Source organism: Stegastes partitus, unplaced genomic scaffold (assembly GCF_000690725.1).
Source record: "Stegastes partitus isolate 25-593 unplaced genomic scaffold, Stegastes_partitus-1.0.2 Scaffold290, whole genome shotgun sequence".
Lineage (NCBI taxonomy): Eukaryota > Metazoa > Chordata > Actinopteri > Pomacentridae > Stegastes > Stegastes partitus.
Window position 1 is genome coordinate 293,048 of NW_007578021.1, and position 22,961 is coordinate 316,008.

General features: G+C 42.0%; 1 protein-coding gene across 1 annotated transcript; it reads left to right on the forward strand.

Moving 5' to 3' along the window:
- The first annotated feature begins 1,016 nt into the window (after positions 1-1,016).
- rassf8b (Ras association domain family member 8b) lies at positions 1,017-22,688 on the forward strand. The gene is made up of 9 exons (XM_008282934.1): positions 1,017-1,281; positions 12,962-13,132; positions 17,201-17,551; positions 17,663-17,868; positions 18,025-18,228; positions 18,433-18,507; positions 19,030-19,152; positions 19,930-20,056; positions 20,538-22,688. The coding sequence occupies exons 2-9, from the start codon at positions 13,021-13,023 to the stop codon at positions 20,651-20,653; spliced, it is 1,314 nt and encodes a 437-aa protein (XP_008281156.1). The 5' UTR covers positions 1,017-1,281; positions 12,962-13,020; the 3' UTR covers positions 20,654-22,688.
- The last annotated feature ends 273 nt before the right edge of the window (positions 22,689-22,961 follow it).

Sequence of the window (22,961 nt, forward strand, 5' to 3'; positions counted from 1 at the left end):
GGGTGTCCAGTTCCTCAGACACGAGGAGTGCATGAAGACTCTTGTGTTCACTCTTGCATCCAACAGAGGAATGTGTGTTTGCAGCTGTGACCTTTAGGAGTTCGCAAAAGCAGCTTCAGAAAGTGAACAAACCTGGTGAACTGTGAGACAACTGCTTTTTTCTGAATTTCTCATCTGTTATAAAAACAAGTTTTAGCACTACGACTACTGGAACGTATCAGCTCAGTGGAGTTCTGACTGGTGTGTTAAGCTGGGAGGACGTCTAGCTGCTGTCATATCTTAAATGTTTTAGTTTTTTACCTCTAAGTTTATAACAACCACAAAACCCATCCATCCATCATCTATACACCACTTAATCCTCACTAGGGTCGCGGGGGGGCTGGAGTCTATCCCAGCTGACAGGTCACCAGTCTATCACAGGGCTACACTTAGAGACAGACAACCAAGCACACTCACATTCACACCTACGGACAATTTAGAATCACTAATTAATCTCAACATGTTCTTGAACTGTGGGAGGAAGCTGGAGAATCCAGAGAGAACCCACGCTGCACGTTGAGAACGTAAACTCCACACAGAAAGATCCCAGGTGTCCTCACCGGCACGCGAACCGGCGACCTTCTTGCTGTGAGGCAATGGTGCTAACCACCTCACCACCTTGCGGACCACCACAAAACCCAATTTTTAAAAATCCCCACAGCCTGTGGGACCTTTAACTTGAAGCCACCTCAGTTCTACCTACACTTGTTGCTTCACTACTGTGACATCCTTCTAGATAATAACATCGTTACATTTTCTTACTTGTTTTACCAAACGCCAGATCTATGGCAAATCGAGTCTAAAACTGCAGATGTTGACTCTGTGATATTTTTTTGTTTCCAGATACTGTGACTGAGCGGATCTCGGTCCATTTGCGGTGCAGTGCAGCTTTAACAGGTCCATCATGCCTTGCGGTGTCCCAGTTCTGTTCCGATGTAATTTACAAGTGCGGGTCTCCGTCAGTGCTGGGCAGAGCAGCGGCTCGCAGGCAGGAAGGCAGATGTTGGCGGCGCCCTGCTCGGATGTCCGATGAGCGGACGCACTCGTGTTTACATCAGACACGGATCCCGGGAGGCGGAGATGTGCGCACACCGTCAAGTCTGAGGATCGGCACGGAAATAAACACGGATCTCCCGCGAGTGGCCCGCATCACACGGCGTGGAAAGTGGCGGATTTCTTTTTTTCTTTCCCCTCAGACACCAACAGGAGAGTTGCACATGCAGTGATCTGCGCTACACAGAGGTATGTTGTTGTTGTTTTTATTTTGGCGCAGTGAATGCGTCAATCACATTTCAAAAGCAGCTGATCAAGACTGAAGGCTGCTCTTATATGAGTTCACTGCCTTTTTTTTTGTATTACATGCATGTGATGGGAAATAAATCAGAGGGGACAGTAAGTTTGCAGATTTGCTCATGCTTAAAAAAAAAAGGAAGCACATCCTTTATGTTCTCGCCTGGACACAACATATCCATGAGGCAGCAGTTAGTGAGTGTATGAGTGAGTGGTCAGTGGATCTGCTGAGCCCTGCAATGATGAATCTCCTAATAGAGTTGGGCTATAAGCGCCCACTCAGCACTGCTTTTAATCAGAGTTCCTTCAACTGAGTCACACAGCCACAGACCCACAAGTCCTTGACGAGCACACGTGTGATCGGAAGCAAGGACAAACTCCTAAAAAACACTCCCCTGCACAGAAACACAATGAAAAATCAATGCATTTCTTCATTTGTGCACAGAGTGTTGGTTTAAATTGCCTGTCGCCTTCGTTTTGCTGCTGAACTGTTGTGTCCTGAGCTCAGTTTGTGTGACAGAATGGGACATGTGCAAGTGTTTTTCCTCTCATTCTGCTCTTCCGTTAAAAAGCAACAACATATTCTTAATAATTTTAAAATCCTGCCCCTACCTAATACCTCATGTCTTAATATCTTGGTTTATTTCCTATAGATGTTTTTTTTAACTATAATAATGCACTTTGACAACATAACGTGTAAAACTGTGCCCATCTGACCAGGGTTGCTCACTTTCAGCAACTCTTACGCATTTTTCAGTTGTTTCAGCTACTTTTATTGCACTTCTGGCGTCAAAATACAAATAAATCCCTGTCGCAAATTCCTAAAACCTGCAGGGCATGATTTCAATATCCCAAAAATATCCAGTTTACTATCACAAGACAGAAAAGACTCACAAGAGAGATGCTGGAACTAGAGGGAACTTTGCTGGAAAATAACTCTTCAACAGCGAGATAGCGATAAAGATTAAATACATTTAATGTGATTTTCATACTTTTCTTTCGCACTCTGACCCCAAGCAGTTTCTAGTTGGTTATTTTTCCTCCTGTCTACTCACTGTGGGCTCTTCTTTTTTTTTTTTTACTGCACTATAAAGTCCTTCACCTCTACAGAAACAAGTCAACAATGGCTAGAAGTAGAGAAAACAAAAGTTGAATTGCTCTGATTGCTTATTTTACACAAAATGTCACCAGTGTTGGGGGAAAAAAAATGTGGCTGTAGATCCTGAAGATATTTTACATTTTGAATTTGTTTCCATACTTCTCTATCGACTAAGTGCAGCCTGCAGTTCATCCAAATAGTCTCTGAATATTTGCAGTGTGACTGTTGGTCGCAGCAGAGTTGCGAATGACTTAGCAGTTGTGTTAAGAAGTGTAGATTTTTTTTGTTTTTTACAGAATATGGTTATTGCAAACTGTGTACTTTTGGCCGAAATTAAAATGAAGCTTGTGGAATAAGGTGATTTTAATGACATGTCATAATTCTCAGCTTAGATTCGGTTCATCTCGGTCACACATTTTTCATCCAAGAACTGTTGGAAAGTTGAAAATCTGATGTTTTTTTCTGGTTTTGCAATTCCCAGCTCTGGCAAAAGGTGCATGTTTGGTTAATTTTAAAATATACCATGCCCTTCAAACCCCCCAGGTTTTCAGGTTCAGAGGGTTAAAATAAACTTCCATCCATTTAGGTTCATAGCTCCATTAACACAACCCACATTGGTCTTCTTCTTCAGTTATATTTTTATCCAAATGATTGGCTCCAGTGTGTAAATGCATCATCCCATGTCGTCAGCGTTTCCCTGTGAGATCAGACCTGTGCGACTGAAGTGGAAAACTCTTAACAGACTTTGCGGTGTAAATCCAGTCCTGTTTATCTTTCAGCAGACTCCCCCCTCCCATCACCTTGTGGTCAGCTAAGCTCCGAGTCTTACAGGCTTATTGTCTCCACCAAGCTGATTAGTTGTAACTTTTGAGACTGCGAGGTGGCACTTTGGTCACTCGACTTCAATATGGTGATTGTTTAGTGGTCAAATAATAAATATCTGGTTGGGTTAAAGGCCCCGCCAAAGGCTGCATGTTTGTTCACCAGGAAATCATGCATTGTTTCCTGTAGAATAGACGACTGACTGCACCTGAATGCAAAACTGTTCTTTCTGATCACTGCTTGAAATTTGCTGCTCAGCTTTAGCTAAACCTACAGCCACCTCGCTGTCTTCAGCTGACAAAGTTGATGTAGAGGTTAATCTCTAAAAGACAACGAGCAGCACACATACCATGATATTGAGCCAGAGGTATAAAATGAAAGGTCACAGGAGACTGAAAGGTTTCAGTCTTAAGGCTGCAGTATGTATTACCAGCTGTAGGAGGATCAGGACTGTCTGGTGGAATCTAATAGCATTAGTGTGTTCGCATCAGGAGAACCAGGGAGGATGAGCGGGATGCGAAGGTTTAGAATGAAGGCCGTGTGCCAACTAAAAGCACAAAGTCATGAGTGTGTTGCTGCATATGTGAGGGCCACTGAGCCTGCAGGATATTCCATTAAGAAAAGTGACATCTTGTCTCAGGACAAAGGTCAAAATCTAATTTCATTTGCTCTTTGTATCTGAAATACCTGCTGACAGTAGCAGTTCTCGTGGCTATTTTAGCCATGCTAGCAGCATGACTGTAGAGGTGACAATGTCACTCACAATGAAGCATCTCAGCAGCTATTGGATGGATCGCCATGACATTTTATAAAGACGATCGTGGTCCCCAGAGGATTAATCCTGGCAATGTTGATCGTTTTAAAATTTCCCTTTAGAATCACCATGTGGTTAATGTTGTATTTGTCTTGAATATTCATGCTCAACTCAGGAGGCCTTTTAGCCAGAAGGTCAAAATGTCATTTTTCTAACTGTACTTTGATTAATAATGAAATATCTTTAAGCACGCTAACAAAGGTTAGCATTTAGCTCAAAGCACCAGAGCATGTTTTGTTTATTCATCGAGGGAACGGCATTTCTGTGAGAGTCATTTCAGGGTATTTGAAGCTCCCCTCCACTCAGATGTGTTTTTGCTTCTCCTGAGTGTTCGAGCTTCACTCTGCGGAATGAGGTACGTTCAGATTTTGGCTCGTGAAAGTTTGTTCTCTAATTCATCTGCTGGAAGTGGAAAGTTTCTCTGCTCTGAGTTGATTTATGAGCAGGATTTGTGACCTCACAACTAGTTTAGGAGCCGTGCCTGGTCCAATAAGCAACTTACACAAGTGTTTTAGTGGAAGCTGCAAGTCTGAGAAAAGACTTCCAGTGAAGACATCTGAGGTCACAGAGGTCGGGACCTGACGACAATTTTTTTTAAGAGCTAAATATAATATTTAAAGCCTAATACAACAGGATTAAAACAGATCTGCAGTTGAGAACGTCTTTAGCCTTGTTATTCAGTGTGTGAGAGAGGATGTGCAGCCCCTTGCATCATCAGTGTTTCCACTAACCTCAGCAGAGACACCTGCAGATAACTGATGGCGGCAGCAGGTGGCCCGTGAGTGAACTGCCAGAGAGACAAAGCAATGATGGATTTATGGTTATCTGTAAGAAACAGTAACCTGGGGCAACGTCTGGAGTAAAGGCGGCTGTATGAAGCATGTTAAATATGTTATATTGCTTGAGAAATTCATAATAATAATAAGGCCTATGAAGCATTTCAAAGCCAAGTTTGGAAACTAATGTGACTAGGTTATGATTATTTTCATTGTTGATAAATGTGTCAATTATATTCTCGATTGATCCAATAGTTTGACTATAAAATATCAGAAAATGGTTAAAAATACCAGTTTGTGTTTCAAAAAGCCCAAAATATTGTCTATAAATGTATTGTTTTGTCTAATCTGCCAAAAAATATCCAATTAACTGTCACAGAAGGATTTAGGAAGCTGAAATCAGGAACTGACTTGACGTTTTTCCTTAAAATAAGTATTCAAACCAGTTATCAAAATAGTTGGTGATTTATTTGATAGTTGACAGCTAATTGATTTACTGATTAATCCTTGCAGCTCTAATAGTGACATTAACTTATAGTTGTGCAACTCTCAAGCATTCTTCTGTTATTTTTCTGTTAACTAGGGTTATTTGTAACCGTTGCAAGTACAAAACAAAATCTAAAAACATCACCAAAATCTTATCTAGCAACAAAATGTCATCATAATCTCAGTTACAGTTACTTGGATGCGCCAATTGTTTGTTTCATGGACTGTTTTCAGTAGATTTGAAGAACATACAACCAGGTAGTTTGTTATGGAAAAACCACATCCAACACATTACTTCAGTTACTCAAGGCAGAATATTTTTATGCATCTTACACAATTTAGTTTTTATGTGATCCAGATGTTGGTATTCTGCCTTTGAGCTTGAGATAAAGTCTTGCTCCAGCAGGAGTCAACAACACCTCACTTCGTTCCGAGAGAGAGAAACCCCGCTGCTGCACACACCTCCACGTTTCCTCGCGGCCCGCATTCAGGGGAGACAAAGAGGAAGCGGCAGGAAAGCACGGGCTGCTTCTTAATTGTTTGCTGATTGTTTGGCCTCCTTTCCCAGACCGGACCCTCCAATCAATCCAGTCATCTGTGTTAGGCTTGGACAAAGCCAGGGCTGCGTCGCCATGGTGAAGGATTGTTTGCATCCAGTCATGCCGCTTTGCCATGTGGGCTCACAGAGACGCACACTACAGCATGCTCTTTTGTTTTGTGAGCCCCTTGTTTCAGCGGGACCCCCTTCCTGCCTGCACAACCTCCTTAAAAGTTTGCGTCCGATTGCATCATAGCTGTTGTTGAGCTGCTCGTTACTGCTGCCACGTGTGAAAGTCACTTCCAAATATTTTTTGACCGACATTTGTGGTTTGTTTGTATTTTTTGGTCAGAAATCTGATTTTTTTCCCATCTGTTTATTGTTGGACGTCAGCCAGACAAATGAGCAAATTTAAAGAATGAGTTTAATTTAGCAGAGAGCACTGAGCTAAACAAGGCAGGAAATGAACTGTTTGGTTTGTAGATTGAGTTTAAACCCAGACTGTAAGTTGTATCAGTTCTTCAATTATAATATCCTCGTCCCTCCCTGTTAAAGCTGCATTCTTCTTGGGATCCATCTCACGAGCTCATACCAATGAGACACCGTGGCTTGTCACCACGTCCCCTCCCAGGCTCTGCCTTCCTGTGGCATCCTGAGAATGAAACTTCAGGGGAGGCAGACTGAAGTCACGACTAAGTTTAGCTCAACGGTTCACAGCCCAGACAACGCAATATTCGTCATGTCTGAAAGCGAATGGCTGCGGCAAAAGTTGTCTGACAGCAAAGATTTGTACTGATAGCAGCAACCTTTCCTCTCAGCAGCAGAGTCATTCTCCATCTTTTCAACTATTCCCTCGCATCACAGCTGAAATGAATACTATTGTACCTCCTCCACTGAGGACATTGTGTGTCTGCCTTTCCTTCTCTCTTCCATTCAGTGCCCTGTTCTGTTTTTTGTTTTTTTGTGCTTGGTGTTGTTCCAACCCTTGCAGGTACAGTCCATGAAAATGCAAGTAGATTCAAATACTTACATTTTTTCTCAGTCGCTTTGGTTCATTTCTCAGATCAGAATTGAAATTCTCAAAACTACTTGTTCAATTCTCACATCATTGTGTCACTTGTGCACATCAGAAAAGCACTTTCTTATTTCTTTGAACAAGTTCTAAATGCTTTGGTACATTCATGCAAATGATTATGTGCAGTTCTGTGCTGTTTCCTACATTATCAATGCTTATGTCATGTTGATCAAAATGTATTATAATGGGTCTCTGTTGAATAGTCCCACCTCCACAACATTTAGGCATTAGTTCATCGCATAAGTCTTTACATGCAAAATGGTTGAACAAGTTGTCAGAATATGTCGAGCATATTTCTATACGTTTCCATTAGACTTTTTTTCTAAATCTGTCCTAAATTGGTAAGTTGCTCCCAGGTGAATCTTGACTTTCTCTAATGAAGGGAAATGTGTGTAGCATCACATTGATCAACCAGTGATCAACCAGTTTTCTGAAATAGCTCAAAGGTGCATCTTATGAACCATCAACTGGCAAGTATAGGAAGACTGCACTGTAATTCCTACAGCACTGCATGTACAGTTTTCCCTCAGGAGACTATCCTATGTTCACATTTCTACTTTAGTTTTTTGTTTTTTTCCTTTGTGCTATGCAATGCTGTCTTTTCCTTTCTGTATGGCAATGACATGGTCTGTCAACAAATTACAGTACAAATAGTAAAAGCGTAAATGTGAATCTTGTCCAGTCTCTTGCAATTAATCTCCCATATACATTAAGGTGTAACTCACAATTTACAATAACTGTCATCAAAGCTTTAGTCATAGTTTCCATCAGAACATCCCTCCAGAGTTCACTGTTATATTGACAATATGACTAAACAGTTTGACTGTCTTATCCGTACACACTGACACCAGGACTTGTCATTCTGATGCCTCTGACATGTTCATTGACTGAGATATTTCGTTTTGAGAGATGAACTAAGGATTTTGAGCAGGTAGCTGCCTTTTGCAGGTAATCCGTGGAGTTTTGCTATTTGTACAAATTGTTTTGAGAAATGCACTTACTGTTTTGCAAATGTTGAGGATGATTCAAGGAATGTACCAAAGTGACTGAGAAAAACTGTAATAGCTCCAGTAACTCAAAACAATATCTGATAATTCGTCTTTGTTCTTGTGGATGTGGCATTTTAATTTGGATGATTTGAAAAGAAATAAAAACTGTAGAAAATATGGATTTTGTAGCGTCACTGTACTACAAGTATCATTGTGTGAATCACAGAGGAACTGCTATACAGTAAACGATATGATACAGTGGTAGTTAATGCAGTGTAAAACAATCATCTACTGTTCATTGTGATATGTGTAACTTAAAGAACTGTTTATTTTATCCTCATTCATTTCATAAACACTGTGATCATGTTAGAGTGATTCTGGTTAGTCAAACTGATCATAGGAATCCATTTAGAGAACCGACATCTTTTAACAAATATCAGTATTTGGCACCAGTGAACCAATAATGACTCACAAGATGCAATGATACGACATATTACTGCATTCATATTTTGTCCTACCCCCATTATGTAGAAGGTATATCATACATAACATAGTGTAACTTACAGTGTTGCTTTAAGCTAAATGCTAAAAATCAAACATATTTTGGAAGCAAAATGTTCAAAGCTGCACAACACAGATTTAATGATGTTTGTTCATAAACCAAACTATTTGATGTCTAACAACAATAGGCAAAAATTAAATGGGTCACCAAAGTCAGTTTATGCTGAGAAGGACACAAACATCTGTATGGAATTTGATGGTGAACAATTCAATGTTAACCCAAAGAGTTTTAGTACAAGGCAAAGCTTTTTCACTTTTTGGTTTCGTCTGATCTTCAGAACCAGCAACACTCTGAGACAAAGACTGGTTCGCCCTGAAGATACAAGCTGTGCAGTCGAGCTATGTTTAGAAAGACCAAACAACTGCTCCACATGGCATAACATAGACAAGCCAGCTCCTTAGGACAAGACCTGTATCTAAAGGATAAGGAACACTCCTCTGAGGATAACAATGTTCACATTCTGGACAGAGAAGACAGATAGTGTGAGAGAGGAGTGAAGGAAGCCGTCTATGTTAAAACAGAACAGTCATCTCTAAACAGAGGAAGGAATCTGTAACACCACTAACAGGTATTTACAACACAGTCTTGAGATCCCTTCCTAGAAAGTTTCACACCTCGAGACATGTGAATTTTCAGTCATTACTGAGCCTTTAGCCGTGTGTCCTGAGGGTCACAACATATATCTGAGGCTCCCCTTTAGTCAGTTACAACTGAATTAACATCTTGAATGAGCAATAAAATGTATAAAAGAACCAAAAAGTAGAAGTCCAGTTACCTTCTACTGAAGCTCTTAGGATTACTGATCTGGAGCTGGATGACTGAGAAACTACACAAACATTAAATATTAAAAGGTATATAATAAGATTTTGAATTCAAACTTAAGACAAAACAAAAGCCATTTAAAGTTAATTCCATCTCATTCTGCCTGCAGATGTAAATGTTGCATGTTCACATTTTTCTGGATTTCATGCTGAAAGTCAGGGTCCCTGCTCTTGAATTAAGTTTCTAACTCGACTGTCCTGGATTCCCTGTGATCGGATTACTACGTGTAGTTGGAATGTGGAGCTCGGAGTCCAGCGGTTTATTAAGCTGTGACTAATGGAAAAGGAAATGCCAACAGTCACAGCACCTTTCGCCACAGGTTGTGACTAACTGCGTGGTCGTATAGCTCACCGATCGGGTCTATAAATGGAAGTAGACATTTACAATGAAGCTGAACCAAAATAGAAAGCCATGTGGCTGCATACTAATTTGTGTATACTCGCCCGTATGATTTATTTATTCACACGCTGGCAGTGGGAGCATCAAAGTAACTGTAATTTAGATTAAAGGGAGGATGTGCAAATAGCATGATGAAAATTCAGAACAGTAATGGCAATGGCTGGAGAGAGAGGGAGGGAGAGGGAGAGAGAGGGGGAGAAGGAGAGGCAGAAGTGGCTGAGGCCTTGCAAGCCTCCAAAGTGATTCAAGTGTTGGAACTTAGCAGCAGGTTAAAGAAAATCGAAGCTCGTTTCCACGGGGAAACAGACTTGAGTGGTCGTGTTGTTGGAGCAGTTGGGCGGAGAATTCAATTAGTTTGTCATTGATGAGTCTGGAGGCTCTGTGGTGCTGCAGGATGACCTTAAGGTTTCCAGGTCAGAGCTTCTACAGCCTGTGTACATCAGCGCATAGATGCAAGACTGTGATAAAGACAGTTCTGTCACCCAGGATCAAAGCTGTAGACCTGCTTGGTTCGACCAAAGAGCGCCCGACCATCTGCTCCTGCACAGCTGCCTGCTCCTATGGCCCTATGTGCTGCCTTTTTGATAAAAGCAAACGCCTACTAGCATATGTTGTGATGTTTGTGTCATGGCAACAGCGGGAGCCTATGAGTCAACCAGTTAATCAGTATTAATCTAATGTTTTCTACTTCTGGTGGACACTTTGATATTTTAATAGGCCGCAGCCTGCCTGCACTTGTAGCCAAGAAGCGTCTCCAACTACATGAATCATCTTTTAATTAAATATAACTGCAAGCTTAGTGCAAGACGTAGTGAAAGACTCTCCACGTGTCCTCATGTGGCACCCCGGCCTGACAGGCTTATCGCTGATGGTAACATTAGTCATTTTCATAAAAGTAAATGTGTGATTCCCAATGTCGCGTCGGTCGTAAAAACCGCTGAAGCGCAGCCTCCCGTAGCTTAATACCCTTCATTCACTTCTCTCTCACGTGGATGTGTTCGTAGAAAAAGCATGTGTGCATATGAGGTGCGAGTCATGAATGTGTGTGGGAGAGCCGAGGCGGAGATCACATTCACACGTTTGTGTCAACGGGCTTTTCTTCCCAGTTAAGCCTCTGTGTGATTTGGATATCATTCAGTTACAACATTTCAGCCACAGTTGTGAAAAGCTAAAGGTGTCCTCGCATCATTTAGAGCCCTGCGTGTTATAAAACCAATTTGGAAATGGTTTCCACACAGTTAACTCTTTGCCACATCTTGGCTGCTTTACTGAGGAGAAAATCCTGCAGTAATCATGCTTTTCCTGCCTTGAACCACCAACAAAAAGTTATGGCTCCTCTTTTATGTCTCATCCATAAAATGTTTGCATTGTCACTCCAAGCCACCCCAACCTCCTCTTGTTCTTTTCATCCGCCTGTTTTGTTGTGTTTACCCATCTGTCCCTCCACTCTTTCACCTTCATTCCCCCTTTTTTTTTCTGTCTTATCCTTGTCCTCCTTCTATTTCCCAACCCACTGAGCTCTCTGCGAGGGAATAGTCTCATTTGCTCAACTGTAGCAAGAAATCAAATGCATCCCCCAGTATCCATCTAAAGTAACAAATCATCCCACCTCCTTCCGAATGCAGGCCTTGCCCTTAAGAGTGTGCAGCTTAATGCCGTCTCAGGAGGAAAAGGCCTCAAGGGGGACCTGTGGTTAAACTGCAGGAGGGCTGGAAGCCCCATTCCAGCTGTGAAGAAGATGGAAGGAGCCTAAATTGTTAAGGGAGGCCTCGAGCGATGTGGAAGTCAAGGATCAGAGCTGAGCTGATGGTCCAGAGAGGCGGCACTGCTGCCCAGTAGGGCTGCAAAACTGAGCATTAGGCACCTGCTCCTTCACTGCTCTGTTGCTCCGGCCTTGCCAGGTTCATAATGACTTGCCTCGCTGCCGAGGCGCTTGTGTCAGCAGTTTGAAATGGCTCTCATTCTCCGTGCATGTAAGCTTTCCTGCGCCCAACACCAGCAAATGAAAAACACATACCGGTGTGTTACATGATCACAGTCGCTGTACCAGAACCGTGTTCTCGCAGCTGTTTATCAGCTGCGTTGCATGAATCCGCTTCAGGAGAACAAGCATTGTGTGTGTCGTGAGTGTTTCCATCCATATCTTCGAATGCTCTCTGGTGGTTGTGAAGTCATTTAGGAAATAGCTAACAGAAACAAGATGAGGACCAAGAGTGAGTAATACTTCAACACTGGAATTGTTTTGTGGCAATATGGTGATATTGTGTTGCTTTGCAAAACACTACTGACCAAGCTGATCATTACATTCAAATTTAAGGCAAAACAGAAATGTGAGATGGTTTTATTTTTCAGGCTTTTATACTGAAGTAGCATAACTCTAGAAATAAATCAATCTTTAAATTTAGGAGCCAGCAAGTTGCTTTTTTATACATCAAGCAAGCAGACAAGGAGCAGTTGTCAGTAGTTTTGAATCATGTTTGTGAGTATATCTAGGGAGTAGTGGTGGATAAAGTATTCAGATCTTTAAGTTAAATAAAAGCACTGATTCTGCAAAGTAAAAATATTCAATTACAAGTAAAAGTCCTGCTTCTAAAAGTGCAATTAGCAACGAAATGTAGTAAAGTAAAAGCTGTGTTTGGTCACTGACTGATTTATTATTGTATATCATCATAAGATTATTAAAAGCATCAAGAGCCAGTTTGATGAAACCTTAACAAGACACAGACATCTGAAATCTGACATTCTAAGACAACAGAAACCAAAGATGTTTGAAACCACTGGCTTGATCTTTAACAATGAGCTTTTAAAGCTTGTTATATTAGCTATAGTGTGAAATTTAAAGTGCCTAAAGCTGTCAGATAAAAGTAATGCAGTAGAAAGTGAGAAATACTTTTCTCTGAAATGTTGTGCAGTAGAAGAGTTAAGTGGCATAAAATAGACAAAAATTGTACATAAAATTGTGCTTTGGTGCAGCACTTGAGTAAATGTACTTAAATGTTACTTTCCACCACTGGTAAATCGTGTTGGTTTCTGGCTGAATGATAATGTACAGTTGGTTTGCTACGGTTGTCATCTGGAACCGAAACAATCAGCTAAAAGATCTAAAAATGTTGTTGCTCACATTGCACTTGACATCTCGTAATTTGAACCCCACGGCAATATAGAAATATTTGTTGTTGCTGTTTCAAGGTTTTATTTTACAAAAGTAAATGGAATCGCTTTGAACGTTGTTTTCTTTGCTGCCCTTAAGGATGAAATATAAACCTTTACCAGCACCCCCTTGTGGTGTGGAGGACTGAGTGCCTCTGGATGAAGGCCATGGAGCTGAAAGTGTGGGTGGACGGAGTGCAGCGCATCGTGTGCGGGGTCACAGAGTTCACCACATGCCAGGAAGTGGTCATCGCTCTGGCACAAGCCATTGGTAAGCTCAAAACTCCTTTCTTTGATATAAGGAAAAGGTGCTTTATTTGTATGGTAAAACATTATTAGTTACATAATGAGAGAATCACAGCCCAACATAAGGACACAGAAGTCTATAAAAAGCAGTGCAAATGATATTTTGTCCAAGATAAACCCCCACAGGGTTGTTGTGTGATGTGGGCTGTGTCCAAAATTGGCCAGGCAAGATGTCAGACATACTGTGAGGTGATAAATTGCATGAAAATGAAAAGTGACTTGAGGGCACAAAGAGATTTTCACCATAAATGGGCTCCACAAAACGAGATGAGTCATACTGCAGTCTTTGCTTTATTGACATGTGCTGTACAGTCGCAGGGAAACAAGTTCGCACTCTTCCTCTGTTCGTCGTGGCATGATCTGCGCTGCACATGTGCTTTTGTGAATGTAAGACTGCGATTTCTTCAAATTGAGACATGCATGGTTTTTGAAGACAGACAGACTTAAGACCGGACTTCTCACTAACCCCACAGATTAGAGCTAAAACATGTCTTTCATGGCGACAGTCTGCCAGGAGTTATGACATTCACCGTCCTTTGTGTTGGCTGTGCCTTTTGTCCTGACCAGGCCACTTTGATGTGAATTGCTGTAGTGATGAATGCACCTCTTTTTTTTTTACAAGGACCCTTACTGTGCAAGTAGAGGCTGAGGGTGTGATGGGCAGTGTTTTGCTCTTATCTGTATGTGCACAGACAAGAACGCAGGAACACACACACACACACACACACACTCACACACACACAGACACACACAAAGCCATGAACCATTGAACCTAGTGCTTTGGCCAACACAGTGGCTGTTTGTTGAGTTGAATTTTCCCACTGTAAAGCTCTTTCACCAAACACGCTGGTGAAGTCCTTTGAGTCTGCCAGTGGTGCACGAGCGTGGGAGAGCCAGGAAAGAATTCAGTGGATTGGTTTTGTTCTTTTGTCAGTGTTTAATCTGTCTTCGTTGCATCACACATTGAAGTTTCTTCACTTTTCGAAGGCTGCGTTGCTTCTTATCTGCGGGTCCACTGGGCAGCAGCATACGCTAAAGAGACAATATTAGGCTTTTTTGGGTTTTCCCTTGTCTTTAGTGTGGTATAGTTCTTTTTTTTTTTGTCCATGTAAGAGGTCTGCTCACAAGGTAGCTATTCTCTCCCACAGAAAATACTTCGTCCATTTATCCATTTTCTCCTGCTTATTGGGGATGGGGTTGCATGACAGACAGCTAAGCAGGACATTTCAGACGTCATTCTCTGCAGCAACATTTTCCAGTTTCTCCTGGTGGATCCTAACTCGTTCCCAGGCAAGATGAGATACGTAATTCCTCTATTGAGTTCTGGGTCTACCCTGGGGTCCCCTCACAGTTTGACATGCCTGGAAAAACTCCAAAGAAAGGTGCCCAGGAGACATCTTAATCAGAGAGGAGCTACCGCCCCTCTAAGGCTGAGTCCAGCTACCCTATTGAGGAAACCCATATCGGATACCTCTATCAGCGATCTTATTCTATTCAGAGCTTACAACCACAGGTGAGGGTTTGAAAATAGATCAACTGGTTAATCAAGAGCTTTGCATTCCGACTCGGCTCCCACTTCACCACAACTGTCCAGTTTATCACCAGCATCACTGCTGACGCCGCCCCAATCAATCTCAGGCTACATTTTCCTGTCAGTTGTATCTGACATATTTAAACTCACCACCAACCTCGAGGGAGCAATCCACTGATTTCCAGCAGAGAAACATGGCCTCAGACCTGGAGCTGCTGACTCTTGTCTTGGCTGCTTCAAACTCTCATGGAAACTGCCCCAGTTAAGGCCGAAGGTCATGGCCTGATGAAGCCAACAGAACCACATCATCTGCAAAAAGCAAGGATGCAACTCTGACGTTCCCAAACTGGATACCCTTTTAACCCGGACCACACCTTGAGATCCTGTCCGTGAATAACACAAACAGGACCGGAAACAAGGGCCAACCTTGGCGGAGTTTAACACCTACCAGACACATGTCTGACCTGTTAACATCACCATGTAACACATCTGTGTAACATCTACCTAGCAGCTAGTTTGGCCCCCAAACAAAGAATGTGGAGCTTTCTCACAGCCTGCCATCGTTTCCTCAATAGAGCTGCTTCTGCTAGAGCTATGTTTCTCAGCATATACTTAGAAATCTGGAGTTATAGTACATATAACGTTGCCTCGCTTTCATTGGGCCAATCAAAGCAAACTGGGCTTTTCTGGAGGTTGAAGTTTTAAAGAGACAGGAGCTGAAACAGAGCATTTCAGACAGATTGAGAAGAACTATTACAGAAATGTACAATATGTAGAATTTTTATTTATTTTTTAACACTGAAACATGTAAAAAAAAAAAAAAAAAATTATAAACCAGTAAATTTGCATATTGTGGGCTCTTTAATCTGGCTTTCAATCTGGCAATGAATTCTGCAAGTAGTACGAATCCATCAGTGGCTATAACAGAAGTTTTTAGTCGATTGTTCCTCAACTGCCAGTTCCAAGTACACACTGATGCCTCTTTTTCTCAAATGTAACATCTCGTTATCTTGCAGCATGGAATTTATTGGTTATTTTAAGTAATAGGCTGTGAATTTATATGGAATCAAAAAAAATTAATGCAACTAATTGGAAGCCGATGAGAAAAACTTCCTTTAACTTCAAACTAAAATCTACGGTGTGAAAACAGATCTGTCAGTTTTGTGTGTGTGTGTTGAAGATGACCAGCAGAAGAGCCAATAGAAAAAAACAAAACAAAAAACACTTCTTGCAATATGTAAGACACTGAGACCAGCAGTCCCAAAAGCCTTCCACTGAACTCAGGGATGCTTCAGAATCAAAGCACTGAGCAGGATTTACTGCCCACTAAAGTGCACTTACAAACAGACTCAGAATGAGTTGGCAAGCCTCATGATGGTGTACAGAGAAGTGCCTGGACTCAAGATAGATCTGGAGAATATCATATTATGTGCTTGAGGAGTGAAGGAGCAGCATTAAAACTTGTTTTCTCTTTCACTCTTTTTGTTTGTCTTGCTGATGTTAACCCTCTGAACCCCCAAACTTGATGTCAGGCTTTAAAGGCACGTTGGTGTTGTTGTTTTTACGAGCCAGAAACTCAGAAAGAATCTTGAGATTTTCAAAGTTCAGATGGCCCCTGAAACACTCATGTGTGAGTTATAGGAAAAAGTAACCAAATCTAAGCTCAAAATGATGATATTGCATTAAAATTGCTATATCCTACTTGTCTTACATATTTTTTAAAAAGCCAAAAATAAACAGTTCACTTAAACCAGACGCTATAAACAACAAGAACATTTGCGCTCCGTAGCACAACAGAGAAGCTTCGACTGACTCGGCTGCAGCCAACAGTCACAAGACAAACATTCAGACAGTTTTCAGGTAAACTGCCGGCTGTGTTTACACAGAGCAGATATGAGAAATATGTACAGAATGTAAAGTCATATTTTTTCCAGTATGTTTAACACCTGTGGGTGCTTGGAAAAATGTTGACTTCAGTTCTTTTTTAATTTAATCAAAGAAATTCAAAGATTTATCACAATATAACGATGTGATATTGCACAAAAGACATTTTTTCGTTTTCACTTCCTTTAGCCATGGTTGTGCTGTTTCTATAAAGGTGAAGGACTTTATATTGCAGTAAAAACTGAGCGGGTGAAAATGTGACACGAGCAATTAAACTCCCAGAAAGTGCTTGAGGTTCAGAGTGTTCAATAGTTTGGTCGAAAGAAGTTGAAATCTGGAACGAATATCTGGAGCGTTAATTAACGCTGAGCTGATGTGTTTTATTGGGACTGTGTGGGAGTGGGTTAATCGAATTTGACAGAAAGTGACCTGACAAGATTAGAAAACAACTCCACAGTTGTTTGTCCACACAGTTTGTTAAAACCTGATCAATACATCACTTCACCTTTTTCTAGCTGAGCTCATCCACTTTGAAACAGTAAGAAAAGCACACTTCATGGAGGTTTACCCTGCTTGTAATGAAGGGCCGTTCTAATATGAGTTTTTGCTTCGTCCCAGGACGGACTGGCAGATACACTTTGATCGAGAAATGGCGGGAGACGGAGCGTCACCTGGCTCCACATGAAAACCCTGTGGTGTCCCTCAACAAGTGGGGTCAGTATGCCAGCAACGTGCAGCTCATCCTCCAGCGAACCGGCCCGTCCATCAGCGAGCGGCCGACCTCTGACGGTCTGGCTCGCGTCCCTGAACGGGGCCTCTACCGCCAGAGCCTCCCACCTCTGGCCAAGCTCCGCCCATCGGGGACGGACCGCTCGCTCAAACGAAGGGAACCCAAACGCAAATCTCTGACCTTCACTGGAGGAGCCAAGAGTCTGCGAGAAATATTTGGAAAAAGCAGAGATGCTGAAGGTAGCATGTGTGCAATGTATCCATGTTTACTGTTGTCAGTGATGGTTTTCTGCCTTCCTACTTGCATTTTTCTTGTCAACAGTCCAATCTCTCTTCCATTTCTACACCCAGCCAAACAGCCTCAGCATCGTGGTGTGAGTCTGAACCTGAGCAGAGTTGGAGGAGGTGGAACAGCATCTGTACCTGGGAGTCCAGCCAGAGAGCTGAGCCGACTGGTCCAGCTGCAGAGAGACAAACTTCAGGCCCTGGAGAGCCATCTGCTGGGCTGCGAGGCCGAGCTGCGAGACTGGGAGGAGGCCGCCGGCGAGGCCAGTGAAGTGAGCAAAAGCACAGCTGTCGGTGCCGTTACTTTGAGAGAATTTGGATCTGTGCAGACCTTCAGATCATCTGCGCCCTAAACCCTCATGTCTTCGAATATGTTAATTTGTACATCCCTGCACCATCTTTCATTCCAATCATTTTTCACTTCACAGGATGGAAACTTGGAGGAAGAGCTGCTGCTTTTGGAGCAGCAGGTGAGGAGGAACGATGCTGAGATGGAGGAGGAGGAATTCTGGCAGAACGAGCTGCAGATTGAGCAGGAGAGCGAGCACCAACTGCGGCAGCAGCTAGCCGAGCTGCAGGGCCGCGTACGCGACTGCGAGGCCAAGCTTTCAGAGTATTTAGCACGAATACAGGTGAGCTTGGCATCGTAGATACCGACCTACTCAATTCAACCAGATGATGTTTTAATGGGTTTATGAACAGCATAAAGAATTTAGGGACTGTTTGTCAACTACAAACGCTAGAAAAACTGTGCTTATTGCAGAAGTAAATGAAGAAGAAGGTTGTTTTTTTTTAAATGCTAGATTTGCAAAGATTTTATCTGTTTCATTGCACAGAACATGGAGTCAGGCCTGGAGCAGGAGCGACTGCAGCAGGAGGCCGAGCTCCACCAGAGGGTCAATGAGGAGGAGGTACAGCCCAGGCTATCGCTTTTTTTTTTCTTCTCCCAGGACACCCACACAACAACATGAAAACAGAGGAATTGGTTTTGTTGAACTGCTGACTTCTTGCACATCTCTGCAGCCAAAGACACTCACTGTGAAGTTCTACTATTTAGTTTTAAAGCACATCTTATAAATCATATTACAGAAAGTATACTTCACTTGAAGTCTGAAACCTCACATATACAATACAGCCTGATTCTCAGCTTTCAGTCTCTCCATTTGCAGCATGAGCAGTAATTCCAGCTCTTTAAATCCAGTCTATAGAAGATGGAAACACATTCTTCAATAAAGACACTAAAAGTATTTGAAGATTTGCTGCTATTGTTCTACAGTGGGTCTATCTAAAAAGAACTCTGCGTATTTTTCACAGGAAAGGAACTCAAATTCAGCACATCCAAGCATTAAAAGCCCTCCTACGTGTTTAACAATGAGGACTAGCTACTTTATTCTCTTGAAAAGTTGTTTCTTTACTTCCACTCTGGATCTCAGGTGCACGCCCAGCTGGAGAAAGTGAGGGCAGAGTTGGAAATGCAGGGCCAACAAACAGCGCGACTGGAGAGCAGCTGCAGGGCGTTGGAACGCTCACTTGGCCAGTCAGGCAAGAGATTACAGGTCAGCTACATTCAACTGTTTTGTATTTTCAGATTGGTTTTTTTTGTTTTTTTTTTAAACCACCATAGCCTCAAAATTGTTAAGAATTCAAAGCACCCCTGGCGTTATGCTAAAAATACAGTTGCTCCCAATAGGCTTAGGAAATGGTGAGGAAGTTTGATTTTCAGCAAATTCTTATTACAAAGTTGGATAACTTTGGCTGCTGCAGAGTGTGAAAATCCAGTCCTCTGCACACAGGTGGAACCATAGAAATCAAAGCTCATTAAGTTGTAGGCAGTGGAGCGGAGCTTTTATCTCTGGCTCGCAGCGATGCGCGGTGGATTCTTGCCTGCTCGCATCCGAGTTGTAGCTCTACGTCGAGGCGAGGTCCAGCAGGGTGTGGGAAGCATGAGGTAATGAGAAGGGGGAGGGCGGGAGGGAATTACAGCATTCTTTGCCTGATTAGAGAGGGGCCTGAATAAGTACACAATCCCTTGCCTGCAGTTGCGTAACCATCTGGGAGCGAACTCTTTTCTTTAGCTGTCTCCACCAGGTTATGACTTCTGTAGAGATCCTGAGCAGGGTGTCGACTCTTTTTTTTTGCATAGCCACCAATTAAATCTACCTCAGAGTGATTGTAGATGCAGATCAGATCACTGAGACTTTCTCTGGATTTGCAGCACCGACCTGTTAAATTAACTCCAAATTGAACTCCAATCTTTGGAAGATAGTTGAGTGCATTATTCAGCTTTACACTGCACTATGTTGTTACAGTGTTTTGTTTTGTTTTTTGTTCAGGAGAAGGAGCAGGAGCTGGAGCAGCTGACAAAAGAGCTCCGACAGGTCAACCTGCAGCAGTTCATTCAGCAGACCGGTACCAAGGTCACTGTGCTTCCTGCTCAACCTACAGCCGAAATCAGCAACGGTACAAACACAAGCAGCCCATATAAACACAGTATCATCACCCACGCCAGTTTTAAAAGGTCAATTTCACAGCTGACTTCATCGGGCTGACATATCTGCATACAGTGCTGCTGTTCCATGTGTGTGGACACAGTGCCACCTTGTGGTGATCCCCAGAACCACGCATCAAACTGCAGGCTAGTGAGGCAAGACTGTTGTGCCGTGACAGCTTAAGTCTGTAACCCCATTACATGCTCTGAAATGCTGCCAGACTTTCACAGGAAGTCAAAAGGAAAATCCCCTATTTTCATCCTCAAAAGAAAAATTCCCCAGAAATGGTTTTTTTTTTGACATCTTGTAAACTTTCTCAATTCCCTTCCAGTTCAGTCTGACGTCCTTTCTTTCTGAAATTATTCGCCAAATGTTTAAACATCAGAATAGCACATGAGTGATTTCCACGCCTTATTTTTATAGCTGCTAACTTTATTTTTTGGTCTCTACAGAGGTGGAGGGCGGCTCTCTGAAACGCCTCGGCTCCTCTCGTCTCTTACCCAGCGACCTTCGTGCCCTTCAGAGCACCGTCTCCTCCAGCCTCAACCCTGAAGGAATCTACGTTTGACCCCAAGCTGAGACTTTTTTTGGGGGGCAGTCTGATGCTACCGGGGCTGATTCTGTTCCCAAGAAATGACTCTACGAACTTCTTTCTAGCAAAGTGCGTCACCTCAGTCGGGAGGATGTTGGTGAAAAAGGTTTGACAAGAAACTTTTGATTGGTTGCATCTCCCCTGCACTGCCTCCTCATCCTTATTACTGGGACTCAAATTGATGTCAATATCTATTTGCATACTAACATTTAATGTGCTGTCTCATAAGTCATAAGAGGATTCAGCTCCATTTTCTCTAAGAAGACAACAAGCCAGCAGATTCTGTTTTTTGGAGGCTCGAGTCAACCAGTGCAGACAAATGTAATTTGTTTGCTGTAAATCAACGAGTGACTTTGACACATGTACACATATACATACAAAAAAAAAACCTACTAATTGCATGAGCATGCACAAACAGTGACACCACACCTGTGCTATAACCATAGCCATATCTGATTGCCTTACTCTGGTCTTTTAAAACCAGACGTCAGTAAATGTAAAACAGAACTCAAGGTAGCTACTGAACACTATGCGCCATATAAATTTAATAAACTGCTCGGCACCAATTCAGGTGACTCCTAGTCGATGTCAGTATATCTCACTGGGTCAGTCCTTTTTTTTTCTCTTTTTTTTTTATACGTGAACTTTTGTATTGATTTGAATAGAAAACAAAGTCATTTTTCTTATGTTTAGACAGCGATGGGAAGAAGAAAAAAAAAACCCTGAACCATCAGAATATAAATGATATAAGAGACAGAGCTGAAAGCAGGCTTAATGGGCCCATCAGCTGTTTGACATTTTGCAAAATAGTTTGGCTCCAGTTTGGCCCATTTGAAGTTTGCATTGTGCAGGAGGCATCAATCTCCTTTTGTTTTTCTTCCTCCAAAATCTCTTGAATGAACAAGATGACAGAGGCCTTTGAGTCTGCGGTGTACATCCAACCTGTGATTCCTGTGCGACCACTAGGTGGCGACAAAACATACAATATTCATACCGGTGAAAGTTAACTGTGTGAAAGTTCCTCCAACTGATGTGTTCAGTCCGCGATCGTTTTCACGGCTCATACATGACTGTGCATATTGTTTTGTAACAAAGCCTCAGCACTTTAGCTTTCAGCGTATTAAGGTGCCATTTAAAAGACTGGCCAAGTGTTTGACGTGTTTCACTGTGTTCGTGGAGCAGGGACACACATGCATCTCGACAACAGGCTCTCTTCCGTGTAATTTCTAACATTTTAACGAACTAAAGATGTCTCATATGAACCAAAGGTTGTGTAGCAAAACAAATGGTTAGATGAATGTACTTTTTTATACGTGTGCAACTCATGAACATGTACCAGCTTGAGTAGTTTCATACGGTGTGTTTTTCATGGTTTGTTGTCATTAGGTGCTAAGTAGGTTAGTTTTGTCACACAGGAGGATGAAGTTACTGATAAAATTTCTCAGAAAAGGAAATTCAATCAAATCCGAGAAACCCAAGCTGCATTAAAATACCCTATGTGTATATATATGGGCTCAGAAAATGTGTAAAAATGGATGAATGTGTAAAAAAGATTTGCAGTTGGAACAAAAACGAAACAAAATGGGGACATATATCAATGTTCACATGCATTCAAGTTTCAAATATGTATTTTTTCAGCCCAAATAGGCAATTTAAATGTATGTGTGGGAATGTGTTACTCCAACATCACACAGTTTTCTGCTTTGAATCAGTATTCACTCGAAGCGGTTCTCTTGTTTCAGGTCTGATTTAATTTGTGCAACTACAAATCTTCTCTACTCTTTCACAAACTTGAATTTTTTCCCCCTCTTTCCTCTGCGAGAGATGCAACCACAGACTTTGCAATTATTTCATCTCCCAAGCTGCAAATCTTATCGACCATTATTTGAGCCCACATGAAGAAGCCGGTGTTTGTGCTGTGAATGTATAATAACAAAGTGAATTCCTCCCTCCAGTACGAACAGTCTCTGCTCAGTTGTTTGTTTTACGGCGCAAGAAAAAAAAAAAAAAAGGTAACCTGGAGAAAATTCACAACTTTTTCAAAGTCCTCTCTGCAAAACTGTGCTGTGACAGTTACAGAAAATTGCAGTATTATCGTCATGGCAACAACTTCGGCTGCGACACAGAGACTATAACCCGCTAACAAAGGAACTACAGCCCTCGTTTGACTGAACGTTTTGAATAATGGCATGCCTTACTGAGAAAAAAAAAAATGTAAATGTCTACATATCACGTCAGTCTATGGACTATTTTTGTAAAGTAGATTGAAGTCTGATATATGCAG

Bases quoted from the DNA above. Each gene is read 5' to 3' on its own strand.
- rassf8b (XM_008282934.1), top strand. From the start codon at position 13,021: ATGAAGGCCATGGAGCTGAAAGTGTGGGTGGACGGAGTGCAGCGCATC. The intron at 17,552-17,662 runs GTAGCATGTGTG...TTCTACACCCAG, and splicing joins AAAAAGCAGAGATGCTGAAG to CCAAACAGCCTCAGCATCGT. The intron at 18,229-18,432 runs GTGAGCTTGGCA...TTCATTGCACAG, and splicing joins AGTATTTAGCACGAATACAG to AACATGGAGTCAGGCCTGGA.